Source organism: Bicyclus anynana, chromosome 27 (genome assembly GCF_947172395.1).
Source record: "Bicyclus anynana chromosome 27, ilBicAnyn1.1, whole genome shotgun sequence".
In the NCBI taxonomy this organism is placed as follows: Eukaryota; Metazoa; Arthropoda; class Insecta; order Lepidoptera; family Nymphalidae; genus Bicyclus; species Bicyclus anynana.
The window spans coordinates 5,740,653-5,758,663 of NC_069109.1; the positions used below are offsets into that span (position 1 = coordinate 5,740,653).

The window sequence follows — 18,011 nt, forward strand, 5'->3', positions numbered from 1 at the left end:
CGCAGCCTCCCACCAGCCAGACTTGGACCAATTAAGAAAACCTCAATCGGGCCAGCCGGGGACCGAACCCAGGACCTCCGTCAAATAAATCCACCGCGCATACCACTGCGCCACGGAGGCCGTCAAACCTTTTTAACTCTGTTGTTAATACCGAGCGGTACAAGGAGGTTCAGTACAGGGTTCGATTTTTGTCAATTAACGTTTTACCAGTTTTTTTTTCTCCAGGGTAGGCATTTAATGATATGGGCGAAGGGTGTGAAATATATAAAAATTTATTATAATAAATCTGTAGATGAGATACAGTATTGACCTCATTCTGTACATTAAATATATTCTATATATATTTCATGTACAGAAATATATATATATATATATATATATATATATAGTTATTTTGGAAATATATATATATATTTCCAAAATAACTATCAGGGGGTGATTAGTGATCGATACTGATGCCAAAAATGCAATCAGTAAAATTTTCGCCTGTCTGTCTGTATGTTCGTTATAGAAACAAAAACTACTGGACGGATTTTAACGAAACTTGATACAATTTATTCTTCATACTCCTGGGCAGGTTATAGTATACTTTTCATTACGCTACGATCAATAGGAGCAGAGCAGTGAAGGGAAATGTTGGGAAAACGGGAGAAGTTACTCCATTTTTCAAGCTTCCGTCGCGTGGTAGGGTAGGGGTAGTCTAGGGGTAGGATATGGTAGGGTAGGGGTAGGTAGGGGTTTGGTATAGGTAGGGTAGAGTTGGGTAGGGGTAGGGTTGAGTCCCTACTCATCCCCTGCATGGTAGGGTAGCTGTAAAGTGGGAGTAGGGTAGGATAATAGTCGGGTTTCACGCGGACGAAGTTTCGGGCGTCCGCTAGCAAGGAATAAAATAAAACTCAACGTTGCAAAATAATCAACTATAATATTAAGATTCATATTTACAATAAACTTATTACTCTAATAATAATGTAGGGATATACCTATTTGTTTATTATAATTATTTATTATTATACTTATTTATCTCTTATAAAACTAACTTATGTAAGGTAAAACTAGAAAAAAAAATATTGTGCACCACAAGACAACAAAATTAAAACTATCTATTATCTATGACATTACACTACCGTGCCATGACATCGCACTGTATCTTAAGGTACATCACACTGTATCTGTGCTATGATATCGCATTGTATCTGAAGTTTCATAACACTGTATCTAAGCTATGACGTCTCACTGTATATGTGCTATGACGTAGCACTGTATCTGAAGATATATCGTACTGTATCTGTGCCATAACATCGCACTGTATCTGTACCATGACATCTCAATGTATCTGTGCTATGACATCGACATTGTATTAGAAGATACATCGTACTGTATCTGAAGATACATCGTCCTATATCTGAAGATACATCACACTGTATCTGTGCCATGACATAGCACTGTATCTGTGCCATGACATAGCTCTGTATCCATGCTATGACATCGCACTGTATCCATACTATGACATCACACTGAAACTGAAGATACATCACACTGTATCTGTGCCATTACATAACACTGTATCTTCTAAATAAAATAAAGTCTCTATTCATTATTTTGCCGTATTAAAACTGCCACCTGGGTCCAGTGGTTGTGGCTTTGAATCAGAAGGTCCTGGGTTCGAAACCTTTGAGCTTTTTGGAGTACAAATTCTCAACCCGGAGTAAGTTAGTGATCTTATGACTCAGAGAGCATGCTATTATATTTGATATTGAACATTAATGCTGGGGCCACACTTAATTGAAAACGTTAATGCCCTTGAATGCGTTAAATAAGGCATTAATTTTTAATGCAATATTGCAGTTTCGCCATTCAACGTGAAAATTAACATGTTAAATCGTAGCTACACTAAGGTTTAACGCCTTAATTCACGGCGTTTACGGTTAGTGTGGACCCACATAAGTATTCAAATATTATCAACGCATTGGACTAGCATGGTGGGTTCATGCTCCATATCCTTAATAATAAGACCTGGCCCTGAAGTGATCAGTTCAAAATATTTTTATTAACTTATAATAACATTTTCTTACTTTGGAAGCGGAATTATTATATATAATATATGTTCATCTCTATTTAGATTATAAAATATAAGTTATCCATTATTTCGTCATAAAAAAAATATAAAAATGACACACTTTACTTATTTGAGAGAAAATAATTAGAAAAAACAAATTATATATATTAGCTCATAATAATATGTATATATTCGTACATTGGAAAAAGTATTCACACAGAATGTTTAAAATGGATATTAAACTCATCTGAGTTTTTTGGCGCAGTTGGTAAAGTTGCAAGAGGTCCAGGGTTCCATTTCTGGTTCAGTTAAATTAAAGATTTTACATTTTCTAAATTTACTCAGGTCTGGTTTGGTATTACCTCACGGGCATATACGTACCGCCACGCTATTTAGCGTTCCGGTACGATGCCTTGTATCTTGCACCTCTACCAAATAAGCCCGCTTAGACTGCACTGTCACTTAACATCAAGTGATATTGCAGTCAAGAGCTTACTAGTATTTGATAAAAAAAATATATAATATTTTTTTGTAATAAAGAGAATTTGTTTTCCTTTTTTTCCCTAAAAATAAGCGAATAACAATGATTTATGTAATAGTGAAGTTATTATTAACAAAAAAAAAACAACGAAAATCAAAATAAAATTCTTTTTCATAATCTTTGAAAACCCCATCAAAATATTTTTCTTTATGGTCTAAGATGATGCATTAGAAATATATACCCTTATGTGCACTTCTTCCCTACCCTACATTACTCTACCCCTACCTTTCCCTACCCTACCCCTTGACGTATGTATGGGAAATAGAAAAGGGTTGTTTTGAAGGTTTTCGCGTCAATTATGTTAATTTTTGAAGGTTGTCTGGAAGAAATCGCTACTTAGCGATAAGGCAGCCTTTTGTATGCTGATCTCTTCCTAAATTGTTTTTATTTCACTTGTTTTTGTCTTTGTGGTGTGCAAATAAAGTATATCTATCTATCTATCTATCTATCTAATTTTTATCATCTATGAAACCTTCCCTAAACCTCCTGTTTTAAGGTTGAATTTGCAAATGCGGCTATTTGAATTGAGTGCCAAGAAGTTGTTCTTGGCACTCATTGGGTGAGGACGTTTTTTGGTCGCTGATTGTGCATCCACTTTCTAATATGAGATCGATGCTATATCTATACTAATATAATAAAGCTGAAGAGTTTGTTTGTTTGTTCGTTTGATTGAACGCGCTAATCTCAGGAACTACTGGTCCGATTTGCAAAATTCTTTCAGTGTTAGATAGCCCATTTATCGAGGAAGGCTATAGGCTATATATTATCCCTGTATTCTTACGGGAACGGGAACCACGCGGGTGAAACCGCGCGGCGTCAGCTAGTACATTTATAAGAAAGTCGTGTTGTTAAACTATTTATAACTCAAGAACGGCTGGACCGATTTGGCTGAAAATTGGTGAAGTAACTTAGATCCAGGAGAACTTAGGGTAGCAATATGTTTGGGTAGGGGTAGAGAAAAATGGACTGCACAGGATAGAGAAAAATGGAGAAAGTTGGAGGATTGCCTTTGCCGACAGTGGCATACAGACAGATAGAGGGATATTGATGCAAAACAAATAATTAAGTGTGTAATGTAAGGAATTAAATATAATATTTATGTTAAAAATGTCAGTAATAGAATACTTAAGATAGATAATAATTTTAACTGTAATACTGTTTGAATAAAAGGCTTTTATTATTATTATTATTATTATGGTAGGGTAGACCTTGACGGCCTCCGTGGCGCAGTGGTATGCGCGGTGGATTTACAAAAACGGAGGTCCTGGGTTCGATCCCCGGCTGGGCAGATTGAGATTTTCTTAATTTGTCCAGGTCTGGCTGGTGGGAGGCTTCGGCCGTGGCTAGTTACCACCCTACCGGCAAAGACGTACCGCCAAGCGATTTAGCGTTCCGGTACGATGCCGTGTAGAAACCGAAAGGGGTGTGGATTTTCATCCTCCTCCTAACAAGTTAGCCCGCTTTCATCTTAGACTGCATCATCACTTACCATCAGGTGAGATTGTAGTCAAGGGCTAACTTGTATAGAATAAAAAAAAAAAAAAACCCTATACATATGGAAGAAAATAGACTGTAATGGCAAAAGACAGAAACAAGTGGAAGGAACTGAGGGAGGTCTATACCCTATGAGGGATGCTTGTAATTTCAAAAGTGTTATAAAAAAAAAAAATTAACATACCTAATGTATTATATATACTAACACTAGATTTAAGGAATTATTGTTACAAAAAAAAATAATGTAAGTGTTATAAGGAGAAAATAAAAGGGCTTTATTATTATATACTAGCTGACGCCGCGCGGTTTTACCCGCGTGGTTCCCGTTCCCAAAGGAATACGCGGATAATATATAGCCTATAGCCTTCCTCGATAAATGGGCTATCTAACACTGAAAGAATTTTTCAAATCGGACCAGTACTTTCTGAGATTAGCGCGTTCAATAAAACAAACAAACTCTTCGGCTTTATAATATTAGTATAGATGGTAGGGTAGGGGTAGGGATTCCCAAATTTCACAATTATTATTCACAAATAAACAATACATAAGGGTATATATTTCTTATGCCGAATTGTACACACACACAAACGTGTTTATAATGTCATCTCACAACTACATGCAAAGCTAAACCGACTTCTCGGAATAGATTTAAGATCTTATTCAAAATCACCATCAGATACACTCTCTAAATCAGTAGATTTCACTGTCGCATCGTCTGTAACCTTGTCCCGCTCGCACACATCAGTTTTAACATTCGCCGTCCCGCTCTCACTTATCTGATTGTCTATTGCTTCCATCAATTTACCATCTTCCATGTCTGTGTCACTAACGTCTTCTAAATCGTCCATATTGAACTCTTTAGGCAATTCTGTCTGTCCGTTGACGTGTGTTTCATCGTTATTCGCCTCTTTGTTGTCTGTGGCAACATCTTTGACAATTGCATCATCTTTGTCTTTACTATCTGTATTACTTTCTGATTCTTCATTATCATTTTTAGAATCATTTTCATTATCAATGCTATTTTTGCTACAATCTTCTGTATTAGATTCTATTGTATCTTTTGTTTCATTGGAATCGTTGTCTGTTATTGCATCATTTTTATTATCATCAAATTTACTATTACTTTCTGACGTTTCAGAATCTTCTTTTGTATCTTTGTCTGTGCTTTTATCTGTGACGTCGTCAGATTTAGTGACGTCACCATCGAACAGCGTATCGAAATCACTATTAGTTATAGCCGGTGAGTTATCGTCACCAAACAAAGAATCGCTGTCAGTTTTATCGATTTTATGTGTAACATCACTATTCTTTGTCTCTGAACTTTTATCTTTATCGTCATCTAACCTATTTATTATATTACTGATACCCAAATTCAAATCAGAATCATAATTAGAATTCAATATGGAGTCGAATGCTTTGGCCGCTTTCACTTTTTTACTTTTCTTCGGTACTTGGTCTAGTTTATCAACAGGCACTGCTTTCAGTGCTAGACTTTTCAGTGTTTTCACTGCACTAGTGTCTAGATCTAGGTCACTGTCAGTGACGTCAGTCTCGTCATCTAGGTCAAAGGCGTTTTTGATTTCGTCACTTATGTTCACCATGTAGCTTGGCTCGGATTTAATGCGTAGATGTCTGAATGTGTATATATATGGATATACGCATGTTTTGTCAAGCCCGTAGTCCTGTGGGAAATAGACAAAATATATTGAATCCAACAAAAATTAGCATTCAAAATCTTAATGAGTAAAATGCGACACAAGAGTTTAGCTTGGCAACCTTGTTCGTAACACTCCCGATGTAACGCGGGGCGGGGGACGTGTAGCGATGAGAAAAAAACCCACGCCTGATGCACGTCACGTCACGCACGATTTCACACCCGCGCAGTCTTTCCGCCCGTCGCCCGCATATCATGCGAGTGTTATCAACGATCTTGCCAGACTATAGAAACTAAATGAGGGCGCTGTAGTCACATGTTGTAGTTCTTTTTTTATTATTTATAAATTACCTCTTGACTAATGACTATAAAATCTCTCTCGACTATAAAATCGTACTCACCTGTACCGCTCAGAAATGACGGCATAGTGCTCAGAGTTATTTTCTGATATAGTAACAGCCTTCTAAGCGTTATTCATGTTGGTCCATTTCACATGAAATTTTTGTTCAAGGGCTTGTAGACTATTAGTATAGATTTTAATACTCACATAGTCTACATCCGAAGCGTCGTAATAGTCGCCGATCTTGTTCTCTAGCAGCGGGTCGCACTTGGATATTCTCACTTGAAGCGGCTGCAGCTGCTTCTTGATCTCCGGGTCTATCACCGGCTCTGTAACCGATCGTAGTGTAAGAGATGGTGGACATTTTACTGTAACAGTTCATTATAGTGTAAGAGATGGTGGACATTATACTGTAACAGTTCCTCATAGTGTAAAAGTGGTGTTGGAAATAGTAGTCTAAAATATGACGTCGCTCGATCTCGTGTTGGCTCGTTGCGACGCTAGGTAGCGCGATTTGTTTCGTAAAGAGTAGGGAGTTAGAGAGGGGTAGCGATCAGTTGGCGGGAACGACTTCAGTGTGCTCGTGGTATTCGAGCCGTCCTCATTATTTGTTGTTTAATTCTTTATCTGTTACTTGGGATAGGTGGAAAGAATGACTTGAGTGGTAAAGGGGAGTGTTGGTTAACTATCAAAGACGTCTTTAACCCTACACACAACGTTCACATCTTACTGTAACAGTTCATTATAGTGTAAGAGCTGATGGACAATTTACTGTAACAGTTCGTTATAGTGTAAGAGATGGTGGACATTTTACTGTAACAGTTCGTTATAGTGTAAGAGATGGTGGACATTTTACTGTAACAGTTCGTTATAGTGTAAGAGATGGTGGACATTTTACTGTAACAGTTCAGTATAGTGTAAGAGATGGTGGACATTTTACTGTAACAGTTCGTTATAGTGTAAGAGATGGTGGACATTTTACTGTAACAGTTCAGTATAGTGTAAGAGATGGTGGACATTTTACTGTAACAGTTCGTTATAGTGTAAGAGATGGTGGACATTTTACTGTAACAGTTCAGTATAGTGTAAGAGATGGTGGACATTTTACTGTAACAGTTCATTATAGTGTAAGAGCTGATGGACAATTTACTGTAACAGTTCGTTATATTGTAAGAGATGGTGGACATTTTACTGTAACAGTTCGTTATAGTGTAAGAGATGGTGGACATTTTACTGTAACAGTTCAGTATAGTGTAAGAGATGGCGGACATTTTACTATGACAGTTCATCATAGTGTAAGAGATGGTGGACATTTTACTGTAACAGTCCATTGTAGTGTAAGAGATGGTGGACATTTTACTGTAACAGTTCATCATAGTGTAAGAGATGGTGGACATTTTACTGTAACTGTTCAGTATAGTGTAAGAGATGGTGGACATTTTACTGTGACAGTTCATTATAGTGTAAGCGATGGTGGACATTTTACTGTAACAGTTCATCATAGTGTAAGAGATGGTGGACATTTTACTGTAACAGTTCATTATAGTGTAAGAGATGGTGGAAATTTTTCTGTAACAGTTCATCATAGTGAAAGAGATGGTGGACATTTTACTATAACAGTTCATCATAGTGTAAGAGATGGTGGTGGAGTAACAGTTCAGCCGCAACACGATAGATGAGTTTAATCGACGAACACAATTACAACAATGAAACATCGATACTATAGAGACAGTTTGTATAATCGCATTAGATCGTTGATCATATGCTTTGACAGAAAAGTAACGTCTAGCGAGGCAGGTTCTTATGTAATTTGTCTAACTAACGAGACCAATATCTTAGCATTCCATGGATTCACTGTGCAGGTGCCGGGTCCATCGCGTGGTAGAGAGAAAAACTCCGAGCAGAGTCCCGGACTTGTAACCATTGGTTGTAGGGTTAAGGAATTCCTTGACAATCGATTAAGACTCCCCTCCTCCGCTAGTGTTGTTCTCCCTGCCGCCAAATTTGGTAAGATCCTATTAGAGCAGCTTTGGATACCCTTTCCTAATACAGAACTAGCTGCACTTCTAGAGAGGCCAAGGTCTTTAAGCAAGTCATAGAGAGATTTTGCTGATAATCCTCTCGCACCTACTTCTACGACGTACAGACTAACTACATAGCCATTTTTAGTTAGTTCATTTGTTAGGTCATAATATTTATTCACTTTTATACTGTGGTCCTTAAGAATGTTAGTCTCCCATGGCACAGTAAGCTCTACAAGTACTATAAGCTTAGTTTGTTTGGACAAAAGGCAAATGTCTAGATCTTGGGGATTGGGATTTGATTTCTATTGGGATTTTAAAATGTGAATTACCTATGTAAACCTTTTTCTTTGTAGGAACAACACGCTTGACGGTCGGTGGTTTTAGTGATGGCTTCGACGGTTTCGGTTCGGACTTCGATTCCGGTGCGGGCTTGCTTGACTTCACTGAAATATTAACAATAGGCTTGTTGACACTTTTTTTTTAAAACGGTCTTTAATCGCTCATTATAAGTCTACAAGATTGAAAAAAATTATCATATTTTTTTGAGACATAAAAAATTTTAATTTTTAAATATTTTTTTGACAATACGAGCTAAAACACTATCGGCCATGATGACGTCTCATTAAAAATCCCTTACGAACGAACGAAAAGTATTGTATTGTATGATTTTACACATCCTGAAGACACTAATGGACATTGTCGACGATATTTAGATCTAGTAGTAGTAATAATCGACTAAAAAAAAATTTTTTTTTTTATTCATTACAAGTTAGCCCTTGACTACAATCTCACCTGATGGTAAGTGATGATGTAAGATGTCTAAGATGGAAGCGGGCAAACTTGTTAGGAGGAGGATGATAATCCACACTCCTTTCGGTTTCTACACGACATCCTACCGGAACGCTAAATCGCTTGGCGGTACGTCTTTGTCGGTAGGGTGGTAACTAGCCTCCCACCAGCTAGACCTGGACCAATTAAGGAAACCACCAATCGGCCCAGCCGGGGATCGAACCCAGGATCTCCGTCAATAAATCCTTCGCGCATGCCACTGCGCCACGGAGGCCGTCAAACTAAAAGAAATTAAGACAATTATTCACATTTGTCCGCCTCAGTTTTGATGCGCTAAAACCCTATCTCTAGTATTAAATATCGTTGGGATACTCTGTATCCCGAAGAATCCATGATTTTAACAGGATTTGTGACAAACAAATTAGTTACAAAGTTACTTAAATACGACTCACCCTTGCCATTGCATCTGTGAATGTCCAGCAGGTTTTTGTGCAAAAACTGTCTTTCGCACACTTTGCACTCAATTTTCTTGTTTTCTTTTTTGGGCGGCGGAGAAGCTGATCTAAAAAAAAAAAAAAAACAATAGTCATCATTCAACTCAGATCAAATACCTATAGACTTGCATCGATTCAAATTCACCAACAAAATAGGGATGATGACAGTTTTTTAAATTATATAAAATAAAGAGTATGCTAATAGTAAAGCAATTTTGTAAAAGTAACAGGGTGTCTGCGATCATTACTTTCGGAGCTACAGGGATTTAAAGGGTCAGATTTGCGGCGCTGCCGCGGATCCCTGAAAAACGGCCCATACAAAATGGCTCGAAGTAATGACGTCATACGCAATGTAATGATCTTTAGATTTGTATGCGCGTTCAAACAAAATTACTAATATCTTTGTTATTTGTGCGTTTATGTTTATAATTCATTTATTGAAAAACGACACATTTAATGTAAGGAAGCTAAAACTGTATGAATTTTCATCTAATTACGATAAAATATTTTTAGTAGATTTTGAAATTTTATAATCTTATTTATTTTGCAAATATCCAGACAATCTTTGCTTTTTATGTATAAATTAGTTAACATTGACCTTATTTACCCGAATGTATCATGAAAATTAATATAATCAAACCTAGTCATCATCCCCATTGTCCGTCGTTTATTGAAGGGGGCACATAGTTCGAAGAGCCCATGGACTTTGGGGTCCCAAAGTGCTGGAATGGCGACCCCGCACTAGAAAGAGCAGTTGGTCGACCCCCCACCAGGTGGACTGACGACATCAAGCGAGTCGCAGACATTCGCTGGATGCAGGTGGCTCAGTATCGTGATGTTTGGAAGTCCCTACAAAAGGTCTATGCCCTGCAGTGGACTCCATCGGCTGATATGATGATGATGATGATGAATAAATATAATAGCCCAGTATCCGTGGAACTATGTCATCTTTCGCACCATTACAATACTCACTTGTTCACAAGAAATCGCATATTATGGTTGGCCAGAGAGCTTTGTCGAATTCGAGTCAACCTCAGACCAATTATAGAAGGACCTGTATCGCACTCATAGTCACGAACAAAATTGTCTGTCATTTTCTGAAGAAAACGAGCTTAGATTTGATATATATCTTATACTAAACTAGAAGTTTTTGCCCGTTTTTTACACAATTAAATTACACAAAAAGGTATTTTACGGAGCTCTTTAACCGACGAACACGATTACAACTATTTAACATCGATACTATAGAGACAGTGTTTATAATCGCATTAGATCGTTGATAATATACTTTGACAGAAAAGTAACGTCTAGCGAGGCAGGTCCTATAGAATAATTGGTCTGAGGAGTCAACAGATGTTTCACCGGGACTTGGTCGGGGGTAACTTGGGGCTTGGTCAGGGGTAACTCGGAGCTTGCTTCGGTCTCAATAGAGGTGTCAATCTTCCCACCATTATACCTTCCCTCAATTACATACTCACTTGTTCACATGAATATGGTTGGCCAGGGAGCTCTTTTTTGTCAAAAAGCGAGCCATTAGACACTGGGGCTTGGTCAGGGATAACTTGGTGTTTGCAGTCTACTTTGGGCTAGATGAGGATGTTATCTTTCGCACCATTATACACCATTATAATACTCACTTGTTCACAGGAATTCGCATGTGGTTGGCTATAGAGCTCTTTTGTCGAATTCGAATCGACAGATGTATCACCGGGGCTTGGTCGGGGTAACTTGGAGCTTGGTCGGAGGTAATTTGGGGCTTGGTTGGGGGTAACTTGGAGCTTGGTCGGAGGTAATTTGGGGCTTGGTTGGGGGTAACTTGGGGCTTGGTCGGAGGTAATTTGGGGCTTGGTTGGGGATAACTTGGGGCTTGGTCGGAGGTAATTTGGGGCTTGGTTGGGGATAACTTGGGGCTTGGTCGGAGGTAATTTGGGGCTTGGTTGGGGATAACTTGAGGCTTGGTCGGAGGTAATTTGGGGCTTGGTTGGGGGTAACTTGCGGTCAGCTTCAGGCTTGAGGGGATGTCATCACTCACACCATTATATATTCACTTGTTCACATCAGTACTCATATAGTTGGCCATGAAGCTCTTTTTATCGAAGTCGAGCCGACATACACTGGAGCTTGGTCGGGGTAATTTGGGGCTTGACCAGGGGTAACTTGGTTTCATCTTTCGCATTACATATACTCACTTGTTCACATGAATTCGCATATGGTTGGCCAGGGAGCTCTTTTTGTCGAAAGCGAGCCGCTAGACAAAGGGGCTTGGTCGGGGGTAACTTAGGGCTTGGTCAGGGGTAACTTGGTGCTTGCAGTCAGCTTCGGGCTTGATAGGGGTGTAATTTTTCCCTCCATTATACACACATATATACTCACTTGTTCACTCGAATTCGCATATGGTTAGCCAGCTCTTTTGTCGAATGCAAACCGCTAGACACAGGGAGCTTGGTGGGGGTAACTTGGGGCTTGGTCAGGGGTAACTTGGGGCTTGGTGTGGGATAACTTGGGGCTTGGTCAGGGGTAACTTGGTGCTTGCGGTCAGCTTTGGGCTCAATGGGGGTGTCATTTTGTGCCATTACACACAGTTATATACTCACTTGTTCACATGAGTTCGCATATGGTTGACCAGGGAGCTCTTTCTGTCGAACTCGACCCGACAGATCTGGCACCGGGGCTTGGTTTGGCTTGGGGGTAACTTGGAGCTGACCGTCGGCTTCGGACTCGATGGAGGCGTCATCTTCCGCACCATTATTCTGGCCACGACAGTATTGGAGATTACTTGGTGCATCATCACTTGGTGCTTGGCTGAGTTTGTTATGGGCTCTTCTCGGACCAAGGCGCGTTTGGAACCCTCGTAACTTTAGTTTTAAGTTTTCTACTATTATTACCACCGTTAGATTAAATTTAATTATGACATAATCTTGACCTTTCAAAAGTGCTTGTAAACTAAGCCTAATTGAAATAAATGAATTTTGACTTTGACTTTAAGATTGGTGAGACTCCCCCCGTCTTTTGTGACGTCACACTTCAGCAGTTCCGTAGTTCATCATTGATCATCATTCATTATCCACCCATATTCGGCTCACTGCTGAGCTCGAGTCTCCTCAAAATGTGAGGGGTTAAAATTCCACCAGGCTGGCTAAATGCGGATTGGCAGACTTAACACACGCAGAGAATTAAGAAAATTCTCTGGTATGCAGGTTTCCTCACGATTATCCTTCACCGTTCGAGACACGTGATATTTAATTTCTTAAAATGCACACAACTGAAAAGTTGGAGGTGCATGCCCCGAACCGATTTTGAACCTATATCGGAATCGGAGGCAGAGGTGAGATATCCACTGGGCTATCACGGCTCACATGAATATCTTTGGATCTACTGAACTGATTTTAAAAATTCTTTTTTTTTTTTTTAATGTGCCATATCTTTTAAATATGACCAATATCCCCATTCCCCTCCAACTAGTCGGGAAAGTCTGTATTAGGAGTGGGTACGACAATAGACCAACGGGGCGGGGTTTTACCATTAGATTACCCATTAATAGTAATATTTCATCCTACCCATACCTTTTGACGATTTCTGAGCGGCATCGTACCGGAACGCTAAATCGCTTGGCGGTACGTCTTTTCCCGTACACAGTAACTATAGCTCGGCAAATTCGTTCGAAACACTCCCGATGGTCCGCGGGGGCCGGGAGGGGGAACGATGACAGATAAACCCACAACTGATGCACACCACTTCCAGCCACGACTTTCCCTCCCCGTCGCCCGCATATCATAGGTCAATCCTAAAACGACCCATGCTGGAAATCGAACCCATGACCACAGCACTTCCAATGCGCCACAAAGGTTTCAATGCCTGCTTATTACGAACCAGAATTGGAGGAGTTATTTGTGTAGTCTGTGTGTAGTGCCTACTCTAGCCAGAAACCTAATGCATGCCATTCATACAACAAACTCACTTGACTTTTTTTGCATTGAATATCTTCTCATTCTCTTTTTCCCTTGATCTTGTTGTCTTGATCTCCTCAGACTGTAACATAAACAATACATATTTTTTTATTCTTTACAAGTTAGCCCTTGACTCCAATCTCACGTGATGGTAAGTGATGATGCTAAGATGGAAGCGGGCTAACTTGTTAGGAGGAGGATGAAAATCCACACTCCTTTCAGTTTCTACACGGCATCATATACAGGATGTTCATAACTTCAACATGTCCCATAACTTCAAGGTGTTGACAAGACCACATATAGAAGCCAAACTGCATAACTAATATTCGTTTAGCTAAAAAATAAAAACTTTTCATACAAAGTAATCCAAATAATTCCGACTATCCATGTAACACACGCCTTTATCTAACCTTGCATTTTAAAATACGTCAAAGGATGAAGGAAGAAAAAATACAAGGATTTTATTAAAAAATAAAAAAGTCCAAAATGGGCCTTTATTATTTATAATGTATAAGCAGGTCAATAGTATTATTTACCCCTAATTTAATTAATTATTGTTATTGTAATTTAATTATTGTTAGCGACGCCGCAAATGTATTTCCGATCGATCCGTGAGCTCACCCTGGGGTCATGCCTGAAAATCAGCACTACAGCTCTCAACTGTAGTATCGAGCTGAGGTAGCGCCCCATTCAGCTGAATTTCTTTATTATATTATACTAAGTACAGACAGAGGAACTTTATAATTTAAGTAGGTATCTTTAAGTAGTTTGTAAGCTCTGTTAGTATTCGTTTGTAATTTCTTCTTCTTTTTTAATTTGTATTTTTTAGTTGAATAAAGGATTTTTATTATTATTATTATTATTATTATTATTTACATATATAGAATAGAAGATACAAATTGCTGTTGAAGAAATAATTTTCAGAATTACGCATTAATATTTTTTTTGTTTCACTACGAGGCGAATCCGTTTTTTAAGAAGATGGTCCATTTCAAATCCACTCCTGTACCCCGTATCATTACAATTTAAAAAAATACAACAGTTTTATTAGAATCTAAATAAGTGAATAAATCTAACTAAATAAAAAGAAATAAATAAAATTAAAACCCTATAACCCTTATAAAATAAAGTTTTTGAGTCATATCAAGATGGCGCCCTTATAGCAACTATGACGTAACAATTGACAGCAAACGTCAAATCGACTACTGCATTGAAAACGTCATCAATCCGCCATTATTACCCATATGAATGTTGCATTTCTTGGGAGATAATGAATATTATTTCGAAAGAATTAAAGTAAATTCGTAGATTTGTATAATCAAAAATAGGTAAAAAAAATATTTCTTCTATTTCCGCCAGGGTACAATGACTGGTCCTGGGCTCCTTACAATTTTGGACCATCTCCTTTGGCTACGTCATAATTAATTAAGAGCTCATACTTGGTGAAGGTACTCAACAACGTGCAAGGTATAGTCCCGTATTATCTGCCGCGGTCCGGTTCGGTCGCGGTAACTGCAAAAATCCTATAATATTAGTATGGATAAGACATTACCTTGGATTCTTTCTCTCTCTTCAATATTGATTTAGGAGTTGTTAACGTCTCATCTGATCTCCTTGATTTCTGCAAAAAAAAAAAACAAACTTAAGATATGCCTATATCTTCGTAAAAATACCGTTAGATTATATTATATTATGACATGGTAGCAGCGACATTGCGATTGTACCATATTTTTGAGCAGGTCCCAGGACTTGTGACCTTGGGTGTAGGTTTAAGGGATCCCTTTAGAAAGCATAAAGACTCATCTTCCCTGCCTGACATGTTCTACATGCAAACACTTAACAATTTGTGATAAACAATGACATTATTGCATAAAATTGCTAACGCGACTGGCAGCGTGACGGTGTCCACGCTGCCCAACAAACAACTGAGCTCAGTCATCATATGCATTATTTATACCAACACTGATACCTCTCCTCTACAATAACACAAATAATGAATGTTAACAATTGTAATTGGGGAACTTGTAACAATAGGTAGGTAGCATACCTTTTCAGAGATGCTGCTGACGTCATCATCGTGCTGTCTCTTGCTGCCACTTGCTTGTAGCTATCCTCTTTCTTGATTGTGTTTTTCTTATGTGTCACTTGAGAAGGAACATACTGACAGCGTACCTTGTCAGAAATGCTGCTGACGTCATCGTCTGCTGTCTCTTGCTGCCGTGAGCTTGTAGCTCCTCTTTCTTCCTTATTTCTTTTTTGTGTCACCTGAGAAGGAACATATGACAGCGTACCTTGTCAGAGATGCTGCTGACGTCATCGTCGAGCTGCCTCTTGCTGCCGCGGGTGTTGCGCGGGTCGGGCGGGGGGCTGTCCGGCGGAGGGGACGACCGCCGGCGCAGCGAGCGCGGCCCGGGCTTGTAGCTGTCCCCTTCCTTCTTCATATCTTTCTAAGAAGAAACATTTTACATCAGTGCACAAAATTTAATTTTACCCACTATAGTAGGTAAAATTAAGGCTACTTGCCTGCTGTACTTTTTGCTTAAAGGCAGTTTAGATGCCTAGAAACTCTAATCACATTTCTATTTGTGAAAATAATCTCGTATTTTTATCACGTCATCGCAAACGCCAATCATAAACTGTAACGTCATTCGCTACAAGGCATCGATTTGTGATTGGCGCTTGCGGTGACGTGATAAATTCACATCACTGCAAACGCCAATCACGCGTTATCTCTATGAATGACGTCACTTGCTAATGTGTTGTTTCGGCGGCAAAAATTTCACATAGATATTTTTGCCGCCGAAACATAATATATATATCGCCCGCGACTTTATCCGCGTGGAATTTAGTTTTTCACAAATCCCTCGGGAAACCATGAATTTTTCGGGATAAAAAGTAGCCTATGTGTTAATCGAGAGTAAAATGTATTTCCATTCCTAATTTCAGCTAAATCGCTTCAGTATTAGCGGCGTTATAGAGCAACAAACATACAAACATCCATACAAACTTTCGCGTTTATAATATTAATAAGGATAGTATTATGTATAAATACCAAAGCGGCGAAGTAATATTTGAAGCTGTTTTTTTATTTTTTGTTGTATTATTTTTTTCTGTTACCAACAAGCTTAACAAACAACAAACAAACTAACAAACCAATCATGAGTTTAAAAAAATATGATCGAGTTGCTATTCTCCCCTCCCTTTTGTTGTGGATGGGTGCAAAAATTCATTTTATCACCTAGTGTGGAAAGTGAAGTGTGTAGCTATGTATCTATACTAATATTATAAAGCAGAAGAGTTTGTTTGTTTGATTGTTTGATTGAACGCCCTAATCTCAGGAACTACTGATCTGATTTGAAAAATTCTTTCAGTGTTAGATAGCCCATTTATCGAGGAAGGCTATAGGCTATATATTATCCCCGTATTCCTACAGGAACGCGAACCAGGCGGGTGAAACCGCGCGGCTTTAGCTAGTTTATTATATGTGGTTTGAGGAGGGAGACTTTCATCTCATCAACCCTAAAAAGAATGGCATGTTAACATTATTATTACTACTTACTTTTTGTTTCTCATTCCTATATTCTTTAGCCTCCTTTAAGAAGCATAAAAAAAGATTTATAACAATTACTCAAATAAATATTATTTATATCTATACTCTGAGGACGTGATAGCCCAGTGGATATGACCTCTGCCTCAGATTCCAGAGGGCGTTGGTTTGAATCCGGTCAGGGGCACCTCCAATTTTTAACCGACTTCAAAAAAAGGAGAAGGTTTCTCAATTCGACCGTATATTATATTGTTTTTTTTTTTCAGTTACATATGTGCATTTTGAGAAATTAAATATCACATGTCTCAAACGGTGAAAGAAAACATCGTGAGGAAACCTGCATAGCAGAGAATTTCCTTAATTTTCTGTGTGTGTGAAGTCTGCTAATCCACATTAGCCTAACCCCTATTATTCTGAGAGGAGTCTCGAGCTCAGCAGTGAGCCAAATATAGGTTGATAATAATGATAATGATATTCTGATAAAAAAAAAAATAGTGTAGACCAAACCACTGATGAAAAACTTCTTTCAAAAATAAAAAACAAAACGCCATCTATGAGTTTCAGGCAAAACTACATCGCAAAAGGTTCTTTAACTCTACCAAAGGATTGTTTCAAAGTTCTCTGAGAACGCCATCTATTGGTAATTTAAAATAACAAACACTGTTTCACTGTGCCTGTATTTTAGTGTTTCAGCACACATATTAAAACCCTTGCCTCATGCTGGATTACAGTTTTCGTAACGCATTCACCAAAATGCTTCCCAGGTCAAGCGTACATTAAGAAGTTATACTTCAAAAAATTAGAAACTTATAAAATATTATATTCTTATAATAAATCTGTAGAGAGGTCAAAAATAACTATCAGGGGGGTGATTAGTGATTGATACCTATGCCAAAAATGGAATCAGTAAAATTTTTGTCTGTCTGTATGTTCGTTATAGAAACAAAAACTATTCGACGGATTGTAACGAAACTTGGTACAATTATTCTATTACTCCTGGGCAGGTTATAGTATACTTTTCATCACGCTACGATCAATAGGAGCAGAACAGTGAAGGGAAATGTTGGGAAAACGGGAGAAGTTACTCCATTTTTACAGCGATACTACTGTAAGGGCCGGATTAAA

At 38.5% G+C, this 18,011-nt stretch overlaps 2 protein-coding genes across 2 annotated transcripts in view; one reads left to right on the forward strand and one right to left on the reverse strand.

Moving 5' to 3' along the window:
- Positions 1 to 18,011, forward strand: part of LOC112052522 (uncharacterized) — a 149,237-nt gene that overhangs the window by 116,724 nt on the left and 14,502 nt on the right. The window lies entirely within an intron of this gene.
- Positions 903 to 18,011, reverse strand: part of LOC112048859 (uncharacterized) — a gene marked incomplete in the record, with an annotated part of 21,877 nt that continues 4,768 nt past the window's right edge. The window contains 8 exon segments of the mRNA XM_052890094.1: positions 903 to 5,773; positions 6,293 to 6,414; positions 8,439 to 8,552; positions 9,351 to 9,460; positions 11,987 to 12,142; positions 13,351 to 13,421; positions 14,892 to 14,960; positions 15,631 to 15,786. Coding sequence (XP_052746054.1) covers positions 4,748 to 5,773; positions 6,293 to 6,414; positions 8,439 to 8,552; positions 9,351 to 9,460; positions 11,987 to 12,142; positions 13,351 to 13,421; positions 14,892 to 14,960; positions 15,631 to 15,786 — 1,824 coding nt within the window.